The sequence below is a fragment of the Trachypithecus francoisi genome, unplaced genomic scaffold (genome assembly GCF_009764315.1).
Source record: "Trachypithecus francoisi isolate TF-2019V2 unplaced genomic scaffold, Tfra_2.0 Lachesis_group5, whole genome shotgun sequence".
Classification (NCBI taxonomy): domain Eukaryota; kingdom Metazoa; phylum Chordata; class Mammalia; order Primates; family Cercopithecidae; genus Trachypithecus; species Trachypithecus francoisi.
The window spans coordinates 128257112-128279702 of NW_022681470.1; the positions used below are offsets into that span (position 1 = coordinate 128257112).

Genomic DNA, 22591 nt, shown 5'->3' on the forward strand with positions numbered 1-22591 from the left:
ATAATGGCTAATCAGTAAATCAACTTTCCAAAGACAGTGATAGCCAGCAATAACTTATTCTGACATACTGAGCCCAAGTGAACAGTAAATTATGACGAAGTTATGAGAACATTCACCTCAGAACCTACTTTCTCTGGATTCCTCTCACTGCATGTTTCTTCTTCCCATTTTTCTTTTTTTCAGTTTTTTTTTTAATTTTTAAGCACTTCCATGTCTATCTACGTATTTTTCATTCTACTTCCTGTTCTGTCTCCCTTTGCCTCTCTCTTTCCCCCTATTATCTCACACCATGACCTAGAGAAAATGTCTTTTGGTATTAATTTTACTTAATGTTTAAAATGTAAAATCTTCCTTTTTCAAATATTAGTAGTTTTTCATTTAAATATATGAATTTTCTTCCAAGTAACAAAATGATATGCTTTGGAAACAAATATTACAACTTACAGTGTATAAAAAACATACCTGAGTTAAACCAGCACCTGTTTGCATAGAAGACTTTTTTAATAGTCTTACTTCTTTGTTTATGTACCTTAGCATCCCACTAAGCGTGCTAAAGTCATTACTCTCAGAACTATCATCTTCTAGGTTATACGTGAGAGGTTTAAATGAGTCTGGCTGGGTGTAAGTCAGATTCTTATGGCTTTCTTCTGATGTTGAAGGCTGTTCTAATTGCATTTTCTTCAAGTCCTGTAGTAATTCTTCAGACAGATCTTCATCACCATGAGTTTTGAAAGTAAGATCACTGGCACTAATAGAGCGACGTAATTTTGTACACTTGGAAAAAGATGTGTGAAAATGTTTAGCAAATTTTGGATCTTGAACATCAGGCATAATTTCTGTTGGAGATGTAAATGGGCCTGGTAGAAACTTGGTGTCTTCTGCCTTTTCATGTCCAGAAATTTTGGCTTGTAATCTGGTTAATTCTGATTCCTGCAGAAAAATTGGTACATAGTAGGTGCTCAATACATTTTTGTTAAATGAATGAACTCCTTAGAAAATCATAGACTTTTAGAAAGTCAACCTTTGTCCCAGTATAGGAATTCTGTTGATAATTCCTGAGAATTTTCCAAGCTCTGTTTAAAACCTTTACTTATGGCCGGGCGCGGTGGCTCAAGCCTGTAATCCCAGCACTTTGGGAGGCCGAGACGGGCGGATCATGAGGTCAGGAGATCGAGACCATCCTGGCTAGCACGGTGAAACCCCGTCTCTACTAAAAAATACAAAAAACTAGCTGGGCGAGGTGGCGGGCGCCTGTAGTCCCAGCTACTCGGGAGGCTGAGGCTGGAGAATGGCGTAAACCCGGGAGGCGGAGCTTGCAGTGAGCTGAGATCCGGCCACTGCACTCCAGCCCGGGCAACAGAGCGAGACTCCGTCTCAAAAAAAAAAAAAAAAAAAAAAAAAAAAACCTTTACTTATTTAAGATAGGTTCACTTTGGGAAAATTACATGTTTGTTTGAAATATGCTTATTCTAAGAAATTCCATTAAAACTAATTTTCCTTATATATGTATATTTTTGGTGTTAATGACAATATCAATTTCTATTCAAGATTGAAATCTTACACCTAAAAATTTCTCTGCAAAGGGGTAGAGGTATGCTAGCTTTTGTTAATCTAACACATATAGACACAAAAAGACCCCTTTCAGAATTTCCAACAGGGAATAAACAGATATAAGCTATTCTGCTTTTTGTGTTCTCATTACAAGAAAGCTTCATTATATTAGACATTTTTCAAAAACTTAAAAAAGTGATTAATTTTTAATAAATTAATCCTTGTTAAATAAACTTTTCATTTCTATTTTTTTCATGTCTTTCATTTGGGTCCTCCAACTGAACTTTGGGATCCTAGGAGACTACATAAACTAAAAAACCAAAAAGCCTTAAAAAAGAGATATTAATTTCAAAAGCTTAATAATGTAAGTATAGTAGTCTTCTTTTCAAATACATTTGCCTTTTCTTAAAGGTATCCATAAGATACATATTTCTAAATCCTGTCCGTTTTAATCTGATAGTTTCTGTTCTTAAAGTAGCTTTCAAAAATACTGTGTTCATAACTAAAACTGTCATCACCACAGAATGCATTACAAAATAAAAGTTTAACATGCATATTTCGGTTCTTTCCTGTTTTTATACTACTTCATCTAAAATTGATTTATATGATTTTTTAAAATACTTTAAGTTCTAGGGTACATGTGCACAACGTGCAGGTTTCTTACCTATGTATACATGTGCTATGTTGGTGTGCTGCACCCATTAACTCGTCATTTACATTAGGGATTTCTCTTAATGATCCCTCTCCCCTCCCCCATCCCATGACAGGCTCTGGCGTGTGATATTCCCCACCCTGTGTCCAAGTGTTCTTATTGTTCAATCCCCACCTATGAGTGAGAATATGTGGTGTTTGGTTTTCTGTCCTTGCAATAGTTTGCTCAGAATGATGGTTTCCAGCTACATCCATGTCCCTACAAAGGACATGAACTCATCCTTTTTTATGTCTGCATAGTATTCCATGGTGTATATGTGCCACATTTTCTTTATCCAGTCTATCATTGATGGACATTTGGGTTGGTTCCAAGTCTTTGTTATTATGAATAGTGCCGCAATAAACATACGTGTGCATGTGTCTTTATAGCAGCACGATTTATAATCCTTTCGGTATATACCTAGTAATGGGATTGCTGGGTCAAATGGTATTTCTAGTTCTAGATCTTTGAGGAATTGCCACACTGTCTTCCACATGGTCAAACTAGTTTACACTCCCACCAACAGGGTAAAAGTGTTCCTATTTCTCCACATCCTCTCCAGCACCTGTTGTTTCCTGACTTTTTAATGATCACCATTCTAACTGGTGTGAGATGGTATCTCATTGTGGTTTTGATTTGCATTTCTCTGATGGCCAGTGATGATGAGCATTTTTTCAGGTGTCTGTTGGCTGCATAATGTTTTCTTTTGAGAAGTGTCTGTTCATACCCTTCACCCACTTTTTGATGGGGTTTTTTCTTGTTAATTTTTTTAAGTTCTTTGTAGATTCTGGATATTAGCCCTTTGTCGGATGGGTAGATTGCAAACATTTTCTCCCATTCTGTAGGTTGCCTGTTCACTCTGATGGTAGTTTCTTTTGCTGTGCAGAAGCTCTTTAGTTTAATTAGATCTGAGTTGTCTATTTTGGCTTTTGTTGCCATTGCTTTTGGTGTTTTAGTCACGAAGTCCTTGCCTGTGCCTATGTCCTGAATGGTATTGCCTAGGTTTTCTTCTAGGGATTTTATGGTTTTAGGTCTAACATTTAAGTCTTTAATCCATCTTGAATTAATTTTTGTATAAGGTGTAAGGAAGGGATGCAGTTTCAGCTTTCTACATATAGCTAGCCAGTTTTCCCACCACCATTTATTAAATAGAAAATCCTTTTCCCATTTCTTGTTTTTGTCAGGTTTGTCAAAGATCAGATGGTTGTAGATGTGTGGTGTTATTTCTGAGGCCACTGTTCTGTTCCATTAGTCTATATCTCTGTTTTGGTACCAGTATCATGCTGTTTTGGTTACTGTAGTCTTGTAGCATAGTTTTAAGTCAGGTAGCATGATGCCTCCAGCTTTGCTCTTTTGGCTTAGGATTGTCTTGGTTATGTGGGCTCTTTTTTGGTTCCATATGAACTTTAAAGTAGTTTTTTACAATTCTGTGAAGAACGCCATTGGTAGCTTGATGGGGATGGCATTGAATCTATAAATTACCTTGGGCAGTATGGCCATTTTCATGATATTGAATCTTCCTATCCATGAGCATGGAATGTCCTTAACATTTGTTTGTGTCCTCTTCTATTTCATTGAGCAGTGGTTTGTAGTTCTCCTTGGAGATCCTTCACATCCCTTGTAAGTTGGATTCCTAGGTATTTTATTCTCTTTGAAGCAATGGTGAATGGGAGTTCACTCATGATTTGGCTCTCTGTTGGTCTGTTATTGGTGAATAGGAATGCTTGTGATTTTTGTACATTGGTTTTGTATCCTGAGACTTTGCTGAAGTTATCAGCTTAAGGAGATCTGGGACTGAGATGCTGGGGTTTTCTAAATATACTATCATGTCATCTGCAAACAGAGACAATTTGACTTCCTCTTTTCCTAATGGAATACTTTATTTCTTTCTCCTGCCTGATTCCCCTGGCCAGAATTTCCAACACTATGTTGAATAGGAGTGGTGAGAGAGGACTTCCCTGTCTTGTGCCAGTTTTCAAAAGGAATGCTTCCAGTTTTTGCCCATTCAGTATGATATTGGCTGTAGGCTTGTCATAAATAGCTTTTATTATTTTGAGATACATTTCATCGATACCTAGTTTGACAGTTTTTAGCATGAAGGGCTGTTGAATTTTGTTGAAGGCCTTTTCTGCATCTATTGAGATAATCATGTGGTTTTTGTCTTTGGTTCCGTTTATGTGATGGATTACGTTTATCGATTTGCGTATGTTGAACCAGCCATGCATCCCAGGGATAAAGCCAACTTGATTGTGGTGGATAAGCTTTTTGATGTGTTGCTGGATTCAGTTTGCCAGTTATTTTATTGAGGATTTTTGCATCGATGTTCATCAGGGATATTGGTCTAAAATTCTCTTTTTTTGTTGTGTCTCTGCCAGGCTTTGGTATCAGGATGATGCTGGCCTCATAAAATGAGTTAGGGAGGATTCCCTCTTTTTCAATTGATTGGAATAGTTTCAGAAGGAATGGTACCAACTCCTCTTTGTACCTCTGGTAGAATTCAACTGTGAATCCGTCTGGTCCTGGACCTTTTTTGGTTGGTAGGCTAATAATTATTTCCTGAATTTCAGAGCCTGTTGTTGGTCTATTCAGGGATTCAACTTCTTCCTGGTTTAGTCTTGGGAGGGTGTATGTGTCCAGGAATTTATCCATTTCTTCTAGGTTTTCTAGTTTATTTGTGCAGAGGTGTTTATAGTATTCTCTGATGGTAGTTTGTATTTCTGTGGGATTGGTGGTGATACCCCTTTATCATTTTTTTATTGTGTCTATTTGATTCTTCTCTCTTTTCTTCTTTCTTAGTCTTGCTAGCAGTCTATCAATTTTGTTGATCTTTTCAAAAAACCAGCTCCTAGATTCATTGATTTTTTTTGAAGAATTTTTTGTGTCTCTTTCTCCTTTAGTTCTGCTGTGATCTTACTTATTTCTTACCTCCTGCTAGCTTTTGAATTTGTTTGCTCTTGCTTCTCTATTTCTTTTCATTGTGATGTTATGGTGTCAATTTTAGATCTTTCCTGATTTCTCTTGTGGGCATTTAGTGCTATAAATTTCCCTCTACACACTGCTTTAAATGTGTCCCAGAGATTCTGATATGTTGTGTCTTTGTTCTGATTGGTTTCAAAGAACATCTTTATTTCTGCCTTCATTTCATTATGTACCCAGTAGTCATTCAGGAGGTCGTGCAGTTGCCATGTAGTTGTGTGGTTTTGAGTGAGTTTCTTAATCCTGAGTTCTAATTTGATTGCACTGTGGTCTGAGGGACAGTTTGTTGTGATTTCTGTTCTTTTACATTTGCTGAGGAGTGCTTTATTTCCAACTATGTGGTCAATTTTGGAATAAGTGCAATGTGGTGCTGAGAAGAATGTATATTCTGTTGATTTGGGGTGGAGAGTTCTGTAGATGTCTATTAGGTCCACTTGGTGCAGAGCTGAGTTCAAATCTTGGATATCCTTTATAACCTTCTGTCTCATTGATCTAATATTGACAGTGGGGTGTTAAAGTCTCCCGTTATTATTGTGTGGGAGTCTAAGTCTCTTTGTAGGTCTCTAAGGACTTGCCTTATGAATCTGGGTGGTCCTGTATTGGGTGCATATATATTTAGGATAGTTAGCTCTTCTTGTTGAATTGATCCCTTCACCATTATGTAATGGCCTTGTGTCTTTTGATCTTTGTTGGTTTAAAGTCTGTTTTATGAGACTAGGATTGCAACCCCCGCTTTTTTTGTTTGTTTGTTTTGTTTTCCATTTGCTTGGCAGATCTTCCTCCATCCCTTTATTTTGAGCCTATGTGTGTCTCTGCACATGAGATGGGTCTCCTGAATATAGCACATTGACGGGTCTGGTCTTTATCTAATTTGCCACTCTGTGTCTTTTAATTGGGGCATTTAGCCCATTTCCATTTAAGGTTAATATTGTTATGTGTGAGTCTGATCCTGTCTTTATGATGTTAGCTGGTTATTTTGCTCGTTAGTTGATGCAGTTTCTTTCTAGCATCGATGTTCTTTACAATTTGGCATGTGTTTGCAGTGGCTGATACCAGTTGTTCCTTTCCATGTTTAGTGCTTCCTTCAGGAGCTCTTGTAAGGCAGGCCTGGTGGTGACAAAATCTCTCAGCAGTTGCTTGTCTGTAAAGGATTTTATTTCTCTTTCACTTATGAAGCTTAGTTTGGCTGGATATGAAATTCTGGGTTGAAAATTCTTTTCTTTAAGAATGTTGAATATTGGCCCCCACTCTCTTCTGGCTTGTAGAGTTTCTGCTGAGAGATCTGCTGTTAGTCTGATGGGTTTCCCTTTATGGGTAACTGGATCTTTCTCTCTGGTGGCCCTTAACATTTGTTTCTTCATTTCAACTTTGGTGACTCTGACAATTATGTGTCTTGGGGTTGCTCTTCTCGAGGAGTATCTTTGTGGCATTCTCTGTATTTCCTGAATTTGAATGTTGGCCTGCCTTGCTACCTTGGGGAAGTTCTCCTGGATAATATCTTGAAGAGTGTTTTCCAACTTGGTTCCATTCTCTCCGTCACTTTCAGGTACACCAATCAAACGTAGATTTGGTCTTTTCACATAGTCACATATTTCTTGGAGGCTTTGTTCATTTCTTTTTACTCTTTTTTCTCTAAACTTCTCACTTTATTTCATTCATTTGATCTTCAATCGCTGATACTCTTTCTTCCACTTGATCGAATTGGCTACTGAAACTTATGCATGTGTCACGTGGTTCTTGTGCCATGGTTTTCAGCTCCATCATGTCATTTAAGGTCTTCTCTACACTGTTTATTCTAGTTAGCCATTGGTCTAATCTTTTTTCAAGGTTTTTAGCTTCCTTGCGATGGATTCAAATATCCTCCTTTAGCTTGGAGAAGTTTGTTATTACCAACCTTCTGAAGCCCGCTTCCGTCAACTCATCAAAGTCATTCTCCATCCAGCTTTATTCCATTGCTGGCAATGAGCTACGATCCTTTAGAGAAGAAGAGGCACTCTGGTTTTTAGAATTTTCAGCTTTTCTGCTCTGGTTTCTCCCCATCTTTGTGGTTTTATCTAACTTTAGTCTTTGATGATGGTGACCTACAGATGGGGTTTCAGTGTGGATGTCCTTTTTGTTGATGTTGAGGCTATTCCTGTTTGTTAGTTTTCCTTCTAACAGTCAGAACCCTCAGCTGAAGGTCTGTTGGAGTTTGCTGGAGGTCCACTCCAGACCCTGTTTGCCTGCGTATCACCAGCGGAGGTTGCAGAACAGCAAATACTGCTGCCTGATCCTTCCTCTAGAAGCTTCATCTCAGAGGGGCACCCGGCTGTATGAGGTGTCAGTCAGCCCCTACTGGCAGGTGTTTCCCAGTTAGGCTACACGGGGATCAGGGACCCACTTGAGGAGGCAGTCTGTCCTTTCTCAGAGCTCAAACTCCATGCTGGGAGAACCACGGCTCTCTTTAGAGCTGTCAGACAGGGACGTTTAAGTCTGCAGAAGTTTCTGCTGCCTTTTGCTCAGCTATGCCCTGCCCCCAGAAGTGGAGTCTAGATAGGCAGGCAGGCCTCATTGAGCTGCGGTGGGCTCCACCCAGTTCCAGGTTCCCAGTCACTTTGTTTACCTACTCAAACCTCAGCAATGGCGGATGCCCCTTCCCCAGCCCAGGCTGCCACCTCGCAGTTCAATCTCAGACTGATGTACTAGCAGTGAGCAAGGCTCTGTGGGTGTGGGACCTGCTGAGCCAGGCATGGAATATAATCTCCTGATGTGCTATTTGCTAAGACCATTGGAAAAGTGCAGTATTAGGACAAGAGTGTCCCAATTTCTCAGGTACAGTCTGTCATGGCTTCACTTGGCTAGGAAAGGGAAATCCTCCGACCCCCTTGTACTTTCTGGGTGAGGCGATGTCCCGTCCTGCTTCGGCTCACCCTCCGTGGGCTGTACCCACTGTCCAACCAGTCCCAGTGAGACGAACCAGGTACCTCAGTTGGAAATGCAGAAATCACCCGTCTTCAGCGTCAGTCACACTGGGAGCTGCAGACCGGAGCTGTTCCTATTTGGCCATCTTGGAACCCATACCCAATTTATATGATTTTTAAGTGGCTAGAGTGCCAATTTTTTGTTGTAAATCTTACATTCACATTGTTAAAATCACAATTAACAAAAAACAGTTATAGAGTTGGCACAGAATAGGACTGTACACAGCTGCAGTCTTTTTTTCTTTTTCCTCCCCTGCATTATCTAGCCATAATTGAGATATGTGGTATCTCATATAAGTAGGATTTTATTTAACCTACAGTTTTAACACATAACTTTTACAATTAAATATACTACACTGAATACATTAAATTAATTCAACTTTTTCTTAAGATTCAAAGAAGGTCACTGTTGTGAATGTAATTGTAGTGAGCCATAATATAATGATGCCTTCATGGCTCTCAAAAAATGGTTTTTGCCCTTGTTCTAATTACCCTCAAATATAAGGTTGCTAGTTAGGATACCAGAGAAAGTGAACTAGAAAGACTAGTTGCCTTAAACACTGATCTTTCTTTTCTTCTCCCTCACTTCTGATTTTGTTCCCTGTCATTTACTGATGTTGTCAATGGAATTGCTTTCTGTTATTTTTAGTTACAGTTATGCTTGCTTCTCCCCTTCTATTAGACTGTCTTCTTTATTTCTTTGTTTTATCCTCAATTTCTCTTCAGTTTAGACTTTACAGCAGGCTGAGGTTGACTTTGAGAGCTACTGTGAGCCAACATAGGAATTCTATTTTCTGACTGGTATATTGACTAATCACAGTACATATTCTAAGATCTCTATATCTATGATTCATTTAAGAATTGTCAGTCAGTTGTGGTAGCTCATGCCTGCAATGCCAGCACTTTGGGAGGCCAATTTGGGATGACTGCTTGAGCCCAGAAGTTTGAGAAAAGCCTGAGCAACATAAAGAGTCTCTGTCTGTACAAAAAAAAGTCAAACATTAGCTGGGCGTGGTGGCATATTCCTGTCGTCTAAGCTACTTGGGAGCTGAGGTGGGAAAATTGCTTTGAGGCCAGTAGATCGAGGCTGCAGTGAGCTGTGATTGTGCCACTGCACTCCAGCCTGGGCAATGGAGCAAGACTCTGCCTGAAAAAAAAAAAAAATATTGCTACATAGCCACTATTTTGGTAACTGCCTAAACAGTTAAAATCATCTGAATTACTAACACATGCAATCTAATTGTATTTATCTCATCAGTAATATTTAGTAATGAGCAGCAGGGATAATACTGTGACAAGCAATACAGCACAGAATCTAATTTTTTAGGGTCAATTTTCTATAATGAAGCTCATAATTCTGTATAAATGTATATTACAGAACATGAAATATTAATAAAAGCATTAATAGAGTGTTCAACCTCAATATGTTTTTATGTATTAGATTATGTCTATTCAGCTTTCCTCTAGTACTGTTAATATCAACTCTGTTATAAATGGAATTTAAGTATTCAGCTTAGTAACTAGAAATATTTCTAAGGTATTATTTGGCTGAGGTTTTTTCCTTTTCAATAACTTTCATTTTGCTATAAAATCATTTATTGCTTCATAATTATCAGTATGTTCTTTTTTAAGGCCTTCACTAAGAACTTTACCCTACATATTGGCAGGTTTGAACCAATGTTAAGTTTTTAATCTCTATGCATCAATACTGATATTAATTTCAAATTCTGGGAGAAACTGCCATGATTAATGAAGATGAATACAAAGCAAAAGCTGTTTAAAAAAAATTTTTGTTTTTTGCAGAGACAGGGTCTTGCTATGTTGTCCAGGCTGGACTTGAACTCCTAGACTCAAGTCATCCTCCTGCCTTGACCAAAGAACTGGGATTCCTTTTTAAATTATGTCTATATTCAAATCTAGATAAAAACCTCTGAATACATTCTTGGATTGTCTACTTTATTTTTTTCTTTTTTTGAGAAGGAGTCTCACTCTGTCACCCAGGCTGGAGTGCAGTTGTGCGATCTCGGCTTACTGCAACCTCCGCCTCCCAGGCTCAAGCGATTCTCCTGCCTCAGTTTCCCATGTAGCTGTGATTACAGGTGCTGGCCACCACGTCCTGCTAATTTTTGTATTTTTTAGTAGAGACAGGGTGGTTTCACCATGTTGGCCAGGCTGGTCTTGAACTGCTGACCTCAAGTGATCTGCCCACCTTGGCCTCCTGAAGTACTGGGAATATAAGAGTAAGCCACCACGCCTGGCCTACTTTATGATTTTAAAAGAACTTTGCTGATTTTGAAAAATGCTTCTGCTTTTTTGTTTTAGGTACATCAAGTATAAAACCCTCTAAACATTATGATTAGATGAATTTATATTTGAACATATATAAATTACATCTTCTATGGTAATAAGATGTACATCTTAATAATTTCCTAAATTCACAATCTTCTAAATAAAATGCTTTTTATTCAAACAGGCCAATATTTGGTCATATAGTCCTTTATAAACTACAAGAACAGGTAAATAAGACATTTACGTTTTCATACATATGCTTTATTACTTTTATATGTTTACTTACTTTAGTAAGTAATGCTTCATTTGCAGCTTCAATTACTTCATTCCTATCTTGGACTTGTTGATGCAAATTGCTTACAGTATCCTGAGCTTCTTCTAATTCCAGTTTTGCCTTCTCTAATTGTTCATTTAGTTGCTGAACAGAAGTCTTTTGAGAGTCAGCAGAAATCTTCCACTTTGCATGGTTCTCTTGATGTGAAATCATCTATATAGCCCCAGAATGGAAAAGAAAAAAAATAAACAAAAAAATAGAATGAAACTGGATTCAACAACAGTCTAATACTTTCTACTTTTATTTACTTTTTCTTTAAAAATAGCAAATTCTGTTTATAGTTACAAATATCTGATTTTTCAAAAATACTAGAGGAAAAAGGGAGAAAAGGAATCTATAATCTTCAATTTACTCAAGAACTTAATGAACCAAATGCAATGGACTCTATTTGGGTACTGATTTGAACAAATAAATTATAAAGACATTTTTGAGACAACTGGGGAAATCTGAACAATGATTGGATACTTGATGATATTAAGGAGTCACTGTCAATTTTTAGGTGTGATAATGGTATTGTGGTTCTGTTCCAAAAAATAGCCCTTATCTTTTAGAGCTATGTTATGGTTTGGCTGCATATCCCCACCCAGGCTTCATCTTGAATTGTAATTCCCGTATGTCCAAGGAGCAACCTGGTGGGAGGTGACTGGATCATGGGGATAGTTTCACCCATGCTGTTCTCATGATACTGAGTTCTCATGAGATCTGATCGTTTAAAAGTGTGACATATCCCCTCTTGCTCTCTCTCTCCCACCACCATGTAAGACATGACTTGCTTCCCTTTCTGCCATAATTGTAAAAACTAAGTTTCCTGAGGCCTCCCCAGCCCTGTGGAACTGTGAGTCAATTAAACCTCTTTTCTTTATAAATTACCCTGAAACTGTCAGCATTCTCCAAACCCCAGAATGGTAGAGCCAGTGACAGCCCTTGCACTTGCACCTGGAAAAGCCTCAGGCACTCATGCCAGGCCTGAGACTGTGTAATTTATAAGGAAAAGAGGTTTAATTGACTCAGTTTTTATAGCAGGGTGAAAATGGACTAATAACAGAAAACTGGTATCAGAATAGTGGGGTACTACTATAAAGATAACCTGAAAATGTGGAAGTCACTTTGGAACTGGGTAATGGGCAGAGGTTAGAACAGTTTGGAGGAATCAGAAGACAGGGAGATGTGAGAACGTGTGGAACTTCCCAGAGACTTGTCGAACGGTTTTGACCAAAATGCGGATAGTGATATGGACAATGAAGTGTAAGCTAAAGTGGTGTCACATGGAGATGAGAAACTTATTGGAAACTAGAGTATCTTGCTATGTTTTAGCAAAGAGACCAGTGGCATTTTGCCCCCACCCTAGAGATCTGTGGAACTTTGAAGTTGAGAGAGATGATTTAGGGTCTCTGAGAGAAGAAAATTTTTAAGGATTCAAGAGGTGATCTGGCTTTTGTGAAAGTGTACAGTCATATGCATTCACAAAGAGATGATCTGAAATCAGAACTTATGTTTAAAAGGGAAGCAGAGCATAAAAGTTTAAAAAAATTTGCAGCTTGGCCATGTGGTAGAAAAGAAAAACCCATTTTATGGGGAGAAATTCAAGCTGGCTACAGAAATGTTCTTAAGTAATGAGGAGCTAAATATTAATTGCCAAGACAATGGGGAAAATGTCTCCAGGCCATTTCAGAGATCTTCAAGGAAGCCCCTCCCATCACAGGCCTGGATATTTAGGAGGAAACAATGGTTTTATGGGCCAGGCCCAGAGCCCCACTGCACTGTGCAGCCTCAAGATGGGGTGACCTGCATTACAGTTGATTCAGCTCCACCCATGGCTAAAAGGGGTCAAGGTACAGCTCAGACCGTTGCTTCAGAGGGTGCAAGCCCCACACCTTGGCAGCTTCCATGTGGTGTTAAGCCTGCAGGTGCACAGAAGACAAGAATTGAGCTTTGGGAGCCTCTGCTTAGATTTCAGAGGATGTGTGGAAATGCCTGGAAGTCCAAGCAGAAGTCTGCTGCAGAGGTGAAGCCCTCATGGAGACCCTCTACTAAGGCAGTCCAGAGGAGAAATGTGGGGTTGGAGCCCCCATACAGGTCCCCACTGGGGCACTGGGTAGTGGAGTTGTAAGAAGACAGCCACCATTCTCCAGACCCCAGAATGGTAGAATCACCAACAGCTTGCATCGTGCACCTGGAAAAGCCCCAGGCGCTCAACGCCAGCTCGTGAAAACAGCCACAGGGGCTGTACCCTGCATAGCCACAGGGGTGGAGCTGCCCAAAACTTTGGGAGTCCACCCCTTGCATCAGCATACCTTGGATGTGAAGAATGGAGTCAAAGGAGATTATTTTGGAGCTTTAACATTTAATGACTGCCCCACTGGGTTTCAGATTTGCATGGGCCCTGCAGCCTCTTTGTTTTGGCCGATTTTTCCCATTTGGAAGGGGAATGTTTACCCAATGACTGTATCCCCATTGTATCTTGGAAATAACTAACTTGGTTTTTATTTTATAGGCTCATAGATGGAAGCAACTTGGCTTGTCTCAGATGAGACTTTGGACTTGGACTTTTGGGTTAATGCTGGAATTAGTTAAGACTTTGGGGTTCTGTTGGGAAGGCATGATTGTGTTTTGAAATATGAGGACATGAGATCTGGCAGGGCCAGAGTTGGAATGATATGGCTTGGCTCTGTGTCCCCACCGAAATCTCATCTTGAATTGTAATCCCCATGTGTGGAGGAAGGTACCTGATGGGAGCTTACTGGATCATGGAGCAGTTCCCCCAAGCTGTTCTCATGATAGTAAGTTCATTCTCATGAGATTTGATGGTTTAAAAGTGTGGCATTTCCACACACTCTCTCTCTCCTGCTGTCATGTAAGACATGCCTTGCTTTCCCTTAACCTTCTGCCGTGATTTTAAGTTTCCTGAGGTGTCCCCAGCCATGTGAAACTGGGAGTTAATTAAACCTTTTTCTTTATAAATTACCCAATCTCAGGTATTTCTTTATAGCAGTGTGAAAATGGACTAATACAAAATACTTACTGAATATAGAATAGTATAAATGTATACATCCTCTTATATTTATTTTTGAACAGATGAAATAATTATGTCTACATAATTATTTACGGATGAAATAATTATGTCTTAAATTTGCTTCAAATAATATGTGAATATGGGGGATGGCTTGGGAATGGGTTTAACATTTATGTTAAACTCCATTCAAGGGAGTTTGGTAACATTTTTGTGGGTGATTGGTGGGGTTTGTGGGGACCATGTCTTGCTTAGATTGGTGGGGCTTGTGGGGACCATGTCTTGCTTAAATACATTTAGAATCATATCTCTTTGAAAGCATTGTGCTTTCAAAGGTTAAAGGTATGTTGACACACTTCCAAGAATGCTTAGGACTCTCTAGGTTTTATGCCTGGTACCCGCATGTAATTACTATAGCATTCCTTTTCATTCTCAAAAGTATTATCTTTTAGATAAAGAAAATGGTCAATGTTCAATTTATGGATGAAATAAATTGGCTATGCATTGATAATTATTAACATTCAAAAATAAATATGAGAATGTATACTATTTATACTATCTATTTTTAAATATATTTAAAATTTTCACAATTAAAGGTTAAAACAATCTCATTCTCCTCCAAAAAGTCAGGAGTTTTGCGTTTATTATTAAGGGATTTTCTGACAATTTGGAAACCTATATATTAAAAAATACTGTTGATCTAGAGCTAGAAATACCATTTGACCCAGCAATCCCATTACTGGGTATATACCCAAAGGATTATAAATCATGCTGCTATAAAGACACATGCACACGTATGTTTATTGTGGCACTATTCACAATAGCAAAGACTTGGAATCAACCCAAATGTCCATCTGTGACAGACTGGATTAAGAAAATGTGGCACATATACACCATGGAATACTATGCAGACATAAAAAAAGATGAGTTCATGTCCTTTGCAGGGACATGGATGAAGCTGGAAACCATCATTCTCAGCAAACTATCACAAGAACAGAAAACCAAACACCACATGTTCTCACTCGTAAGTGGGAGTTAAACAATGAGAACACATGGACATAGGGAGGGGAACATCACACACCAGGGCCTGTCACGGGGTGGGGGGCTAGGGGAGGGATGACATTAGAAGAAATACCTAATGTAGGTGACAGGTTGATGGGTGCAGCAAACCACCATGGCATGTGTATACCTATGTAACAAAACTGCATGTTCTACACATGTACCCCAGAACTTAAAGTATAAAAAAAAAAGAAAGAAAAAATACTTTTAAAGTATAATAAAAACTGTTAAAAAGTATTGATCCTCTTTTCCAGCTCTCTATTACTTTAATACCATATCCTCTTATTTTTATATTCAAACAACATATATATTTTAAAAGTAAATTTTTGTCAACTTCCAAACAGGTAAAAATATATACTTCAATATCATATACAAAATATTAGTATCAAATATTAAATAGCAATATCAAATATTAAAATGCAGTGGCATGTGCTTATTTTTTTTTTTTTTGAGATGGAGTTTCACTCTTGTCACTCAGGCTTGATTGCAATGGCACAGTCTCGGCTCCTTACAACCTCTACCTCCTGGGTTCAAGCAATTCTCCTGCCTTAACCTCCTGAGTAGCTGGGATTACAGGCATGCACCACCACGCCCAGCTAATTTTTGTATTTTTAGTAGAGATGGGGTATCGCCATGTTGGTCAGGCTGGTCTCAAACTCCTGACCTCAAGTGATCTACCTGTCTTGGCCTCCCAAAGTGCTGGGATTACAGGTGTGAGCCAGTGTGCCCAGTCGGCATGTGCTTTTACTCCCAGCTACTTAGAGGCTGAGGAGGGAGGGTTATCTGAGCTCCGGAATTTGAAGCCAGTCTGAGCAACATAGACCCCATCTCTTTTTAAAAAAGATAGCAATACTGAACTAATTTTACAACTATTTTATGTTCTATATATTTATAATTTCAGGTGGCTTATAAAACTACAAGAAAAAATTGGATAATTATACTTAAAAATAGAACAGAGGCCATATAATGAAAGTACAATGAGTAGTTAAGGGCAAACACTTGAGAGCGCCTAATTATTACTGATGGTTACTAAGTTGAGCTGTTAATAACAATTATATAATTATGCTGAGTCCAGCAGCATTCATTCACATTTGTCTCTAAAGATCAAAGGTTGCAAATTCTTAGCCTTAGGATTAGATTCAGCTTGTAAATATGTTTTGTTTGGCAGGCACAATGCTTTCAAAGACATATAATTCCAAATGTATTTAAGCAAGACATGGTCCCCAGAAGCCCTACCAATCACCCACAAAAATGTCACCAAACTCCCCTGGAGTTTAACATAAATGTATTTGCAACCCTTGCCATATTAGAAAAATGCTTTATTAGCACTAAACATAATTTATTTAAATCATATTCAAAGATTTTGGGTAATATCTTCAAATGTAGTTTTTAAAAAGATGAAAAATGCTATACTAGTTAATAATACTGCCCATTTCTATGAAGGCTCAAGACATGTTGACAGATAAAAAGGCTCCAGTATTACCTCTCTAGCTAAGTTACTATAAGAAAAAATGTTGAAAATTGCAAAGCATTATAGATTCACATCACATGAACTATTTATATCAGTTATTAAATATCTCCAGCTAATCTTTTACAAATGCTATTTTATAATTTATATATTAATTCATTTAATATTCACCACAGTTCTATGAAGTACTGTTATTATATCCATTTTAGACAGAGGTTAAGTAACTTACCCAGGGTAATACAGGTGGCTCCGTGGTGAGCCAGGGTTTAGAACCAGGTTGCCTGGCTCAAGAATTCAAGCTCTTAACCCCACAGTGTATTAAAGTGAAAGCTATATGTGTAGGCTACCAGAAATGAAGACCACAATGTATTATTCAATAATGAACACTTAAGAGCTGGACTCATACTTTTGTCCAGATAGGTCAACCTACTTTAGTGGGCACTACCAAAACAAATTAAATTTTTCTTTACCTCCATATGATAAGCTTCTTTGAGAGATTCTACTTCTGCTGACAATTTCTTGATTTCTGCTTGCATTCTTGCTTCTAAATGAGCTTCACGTACTTTAGAAGCCCCCAATTCTTCAGCTAAATGGTTTCCATGAGCATCCTTAAAAATGACATATTGAGTAAAAGCTATAAAACTTATTTGGTTATTATAGCTAAACTAATCCAGTGCATTATTGGAAGTAGTTTAATTTTTCATATTATATAAACACAGACACAAAGTTAACTTACTAAACAGTATGCTTTAAAATCTAGACATTTCAGAGACTATTAATGGGAGAGTATTAATATAATTGTTTGCTGTCATCACAAATTAGATGTTCACTAACTAATGCTTTCTATAAAATGAACTACTAATAATAACCACTGGACACTGGACTCTGGCAGATAACAGTCTACTGCTAGGTATGCTTGTATATTTTTGCTCACTATATATATTGTCTGTTTATCAAGAGTCAGTTGTGTTTTTTCCAAACTTATTTATGCTAATTTAGCTAACTGTGCTTGTGATTTTAATTTTGTAATTTTATTATAGATTATGAACATGATGAAATAAGCAAAGTTTTTATTCAAAAACTAAGTTATATGTTTTGAACCAGCTCAATGAGTAAGTCATGAACATTTTGCTATCCAATTAGAAGCACTCAAAATTGTTATAAAATATTGTAGGAGGTCCCATAGAAATATAACATGTTATAGTCTGATTCACTTACAAATGTCTTTTAATTAATTCTTCCTCCACTTTAAAGAAAGCAACATTGGAAACTATAGATAATGGAATATAGTGTGATAAAAGACCAGGTAGGATTCTAGTTATGTGAGAAAGACTAGGTAGAATTCTAATCAAATAACTCATACAAAAAGAACCAAGGTTTGGCCCTACATCAAAGGAGAAACATATCAATATATATTTAGTTTTGGGTTAAAATATAATATTTAAAACACTGTCAATTTAAAAATTCCTCACTTTAATTCACTTTTTAAAGTGAGCTTAGCTTATCAAATAAAAACCAATTATACTAAACTTTGACACTATTGATAAAGGCAGAAATGAGATAAAAGTAGATAGCTTTCCTTTTCAAGAACCCCAAATGTATAATATCTCTCTAATAAACATTCTCTATGTATGCTTTACTGGTCTAACCATCCAGAAATGTGAATAACAACATAGGTAGGTTTAACCAAAATTAAAGGTAAAAATATTTTAATTCAATTCCTATGTTCGTAACCACAATGGAAAGCAGAATTTTTTTTGCAACATCAATAAACACGTTTTTCTTAAAGTCTAAATAATTAACCCAAGTATACCAATCTAAATATTTTTAAGCCAAGTAGTTAACTTCCTACCAAATACTGGGAAAATAAAATTTATATTAGTACTCTTGCTTTTTAAAAGCACTTTACCTCCAAGTTACTTTACCAACCAAGGGTTTTCACATACAGGTTTCCTAAAAGTTACAAACTTACATAGTTAGAAATTTGGATAGTTTTCATTTTTTTTTTTTTGAGATAGAGTCTCACTCTGTTGCCCAGGCTGGGGTGCAGTGGCACGACCTCAGCTCACTGCAACTTCTGCCTCCTGGGTTCAAGCGATCCCCCCGCCTCAGCCTCCCAAGTAGCTAGGACTACACGTGCCCACCACCAAGCCTGGCTAATTTTTTTTGTATTTTTGGTAGAGACGGTGTTTTACAATATTGGCCAGGCTGGTCTTAAACTTCTGACCTTGTGATCCGCCTGCCTCGGCCTCCCAAAGTACTGGGATTACAGGCCTGAGCCACCTTGCCCAGCCAATAGTTTTCATTTTTAAGAGTCACGACAAATGTAAAAATTTTTACTCAAAAAAGATTAGCTTTATTTTTTCTTCGAGTAAGAGCCTGAACTCACTTAAAAGTCTAGAAGTGCTTTATAACTCAATTTATTGAGAACTAGTTTGGCCAAAACGCAGTTCTGAAGGACTTCCCAGTTATATTACAAAGTTATCTATATATAACACAGTTCATCATTTTCTAAAATTGTGGTAAAATATACACAAAATTGACCATTTTAACCATTTTTAAGTGTATAATTCGGTGGGATTAAGTATATTCACACTGTTGTGCGATACAGTTCATTTTTGCAAGAACTATATTCTACAGTTCAAAAAAGTGAATGCTAAAATTTGCAAGATTTCAGAAACATAAGATTATTTAAAATAGGGATTACTTTCTCTTTAGAGAGTTGCTTTAGATCCTCCAGTTCACTAGAGAGCCTTTCTATTTCTCTCTGTGCTTGGACTTGTTGACGACGAGCCTCCGCCAATTCTGTATGAGAGTTCTGCACCTGCTCCCGGGTTAGCCTCAATTCTTGCCCCAAATCTATGGCCTCCTTGTACTGAGTGGCAATGTACTGTTCTTGCTCTTTCATAACCTGAAAAACATAAGGTATTTGTAGGTTTCAGAATGAAATATACAGATAACCTATTTCTTATTCTGATTTTGCTTAATAAGTAAATGTCCCCCTTCCAACTAAATCCTTTAACATACAATGAGTATGTTAAAATTTAACATACAATGAGTATCACCCACTGTGAAACTGATAGTCAAGAAAAAAAAACTATTAAGAAAATGACAAAAAATACCATAATTGGGACTCTTATTGATATATATTACATGACTGTAACATATACAAGCCATATAATCTTTTACCATTTTGAAAGTAACACTTCTAACAGAAAACATAAAGAGAAAAGAGAAGTTAACATTTGATTATCTATGTCAAAGAGAATATATTGGTATAGATAATTAAAATCCACCATTTAATCCACACAGCTGGGTTAAGGTCTTATTCTCTGTGAAAGTAAAACTTGTCACTGGGGCTGCTACTCCCACTGAAATGGTTTTATATTATTCAATTAAATTTCAAATAAAGTATTTCTCCCCCTCCCCGCCTCCTCCTTCTTCTCCCTCTTCTTCCTCTTCATCCTCTTCTTCCTTTTCTTCTTCGTTTGGTAAAGGCTCCTGCTCTGTTGCCCAGATTGGAGGGCAGCGGTGTGATCACAAATCACTGCAGCCTTGACCTCCCAGGCTCATGCAATCCTCCCACCTCAGCCTCCCAAGTAGCTGGGACCACAGGCATGCATCACCACACCTAGCTAGTTTTTAAAGGTTTTTGTAGAGACAGGGGTCCCACTGCTACGATGCCCAGGCTGGTCTTGAATTTCTGGGCTCAAATGATCCTGCCAACTTGGCCTCCCAAAGTGCTGGCATTACAGGTGTGAGTTGCCGTGCCTGACCCTAAATTCACTTTTTAAAAAGGCAAGTGGAGGAATGAATTCACCAGTCAACACACATGCACAGTGATGATATGAAGTCATCAAACATCATCTGGCAACTCAGTGCACTTGGTCTCAATAATGTGCAATTATTTATTTATCCATTCTTTCGATGGAGTTCCCAATACACAAAACACTGTATCTTATTAATAGCTGACTCTTCGGCCGGGCACGGTGGCTCACGCCTGTAATCCCGGCACTTTGGGAGGCCAAGGTGGACGGATCACAAGGTCAGGAGTTTGAAACCAGCCTGGCCAGTATGGTGAAACCTTGACTCTACTAAAAATAAAAAAATTAACCAGGCATGGTGGCAGGCGCCTGTAATCCCAGCTACTTGGGAAGCTGAGGCAGGAGAATCACTTGAACCCGGAAAGCGGAGGTTGCAGTGAGCCAAGATTGTGCCACTGCACTCCAGCCTGGGTGATAGAGAGAGACTCCGTATCAAAAAAAAAAAAAAGTTGACTCCTCAATTCTGTTACACAGCTTCTCAATAAATATTTGTCAACCAAATAAGCATATCTTGTAGATTTACTATATGAAAGATACCATGCAATGGCCTGTATACAGAGATAAATGAGACATTGTCTTTGCCTATACCTAGACCATCAGAAAAATATTTTAAAAGGTCAAAGAAACTAATAGGTTTCTGGCACAAATAACTAGCCTAAAAACAGTTATGGCACAGTTTTTGTATATTAAAACCAACCAGTTTAAAACATAAAGATTCATTTCACTCAACAGAGACTATCACTTGTTTCTTAGGTGGAAATAATTTGCTTACACTCTCCATTTCTTTCATCCTTTGTGTTGTTCTTTCGATTTCTTTTTTCAGTTGACTTATCTCCTGTTCATTTTGTAGCATTATAAACTCTTTTTCTCGAAGCTGTTCTTTAGCATTTTGTAACTTGTCATTCAAACTTTCTATCTGAATTTTAAACAGATAAGCAGTATCAATAAAACTAATGAAATATAATTTAATCAATGCTGTGTTCCAAGTAAGTCAAGGTTTAAACACTTATATCTAAAAGCAAAATATAAACAGGTATTCTTCTTAAGGCAATCATATCTTGGAAATAAGCACAAGAATTCTTGTTCTTGGATGTTACCAGAAAGGCAGAATAAAGGGTAACTCACATTCCCCCACAACAACAGGAATCCTGCACCCTCTCAGACTTCACCACTATAAAATGTATCTATGTAACCAAAAATTACTTGTACCCCAAAAGCGATTGAAATTTAAAAAACTAAAAATAAATAGAAGTTGTATTCTACCATTATATTAGAGAAGACTTTTTTGTTTTTGTTTTAGCTTATAGAAGTTTGTAAATTACAAAATGAAAATTGTGTCTTCACCCCAGTCTCTCAACAATATCTAGAGGTAAATAAACACTGTTAATTTAAAATAAAACAAAAAAAGAATCCTGCACCTATCCACAGTCAAGTCTCTTTGCAGGAGCCTCAGGATTCAGGTAGGGGTTTGTGAAATCCTGGTAGAGACGAAGATGTGGGAGAGTTATTTTGAGAGCACAGACAGAAACCCAGTTGGCTGTTATGTCAAGCTTGCTTCTGGGTTCAAGCCTGGAAATAGCCCACATCCCCAAGGGACTTGGCTACAGCTCCATTTGGCCTTGAGCCTACAAGCACAACTATCTGCAAAGGGGTCCATAAGGAATCATGCATACTAGTGCCTTAGTGGAAAGGCTCTCTCCCTGCTGACATCAGTCTCAGCAGTGAACCAGAAAGTTGCCTGGTGACTCCGCTCCAACTCCCCTCAGTTGCAGTCCCAGCTCAGAGGTGCTCACACACAGACCCACAGGGAGACCTGTCCTTATCCTGCAGCCTAGGAGTCTAAGCCTCCTTGAAAGGCTTGCCAACCTCTGTCCCACAGCAGATCCCAAGGGGACCCAGTCTCAGCTCTAACTCTACTGCTGCAATCAGGGAACTATCCCATCTGTGCAGGGACTTGCTGGGAGACACATGCCCCTCTGAAATAATGAGACAGGCTCTCCTGCCTCTGTCCCACAGCAGATGCTAAAGGGGTTAAATTTCAGCTCCAGCACCTCCTACTGCAGACAGGGAACTATTCCATCTGAGCTGAGACCTGCTGGCCCTGTTTGGGCCAACAATATAGGTTCTCCAGCCTTCATCCCACAGCAGATGCTGAGGGGGCCCAGTCTCAACTCTAGCTCCTCACACTGTCGTTGGGGAAATATCCTTTGAAGGAGCTTGCTGGGCTACGTGTGCCCCTCTAAGCTGAGACTGGGCTCTCCAGCCTCCATTCCACAACATATCCCAAGAGGGCCAGTCTCCACTCCAGCCCCTCTCATTGCAACTAGAGACTTATCCCACCTGTCAAAAGATTTGCTGGGAAACATGCCCTTCTGGGCCACCAGGACAGCCTTCTGGACCTGGGTCCCTGGCAAGCATTCCCACAGCCT

General features: G+C 38.4%; 1 protein-coding gene across 7 annotated transcripts in view; it reads right to left on the reverse strand.

The window, feature by feature from the left end:
- Nucleotides 1–22591, reverse strand: part of CCDC18 (coiled-coil domain containing 18) — a 109523-nt gene that overhangs the window by 6502 nt on the left and 80430 nt on the right. For 4 of the 7 annotated variants that reach the window (XM_033196646.1, XM_033196649.1, XM_033196648.1 and 1 more), the window contains 5 exons: nucleotides 20935–21078; nucleotides 19046–19249; nucleotides 16809–16946; nucleotides 10754–10954; nucleotides 216–930 (listed from right to left, as the gene is read on the reverse strand). In XM_033196646.1, coding sequence (XP_033052537.1) covers nucleotides 379–930; nucleotides 10754–10954; nucleotides 16809–16946; nucleotides 19046–19249; nucleotides 20935–21078 — 1239 coding nt within the window. In that variant the 3' untranslated portion in view covers nucleotides 216–378. Of the gene's footprint in view, nucleotides 1–215; nucleotides 931–10753; nucleotides 10955–16808; nucleotides 16947–19045; nucleotides 19250–20934; nucleotides 21079–22591 lie in introns of those variants that run through there. The other 3 variants (XM_033196650.1, XM_033196652.1, XM_033196653.1) reach the window with 1 other exon arrangement.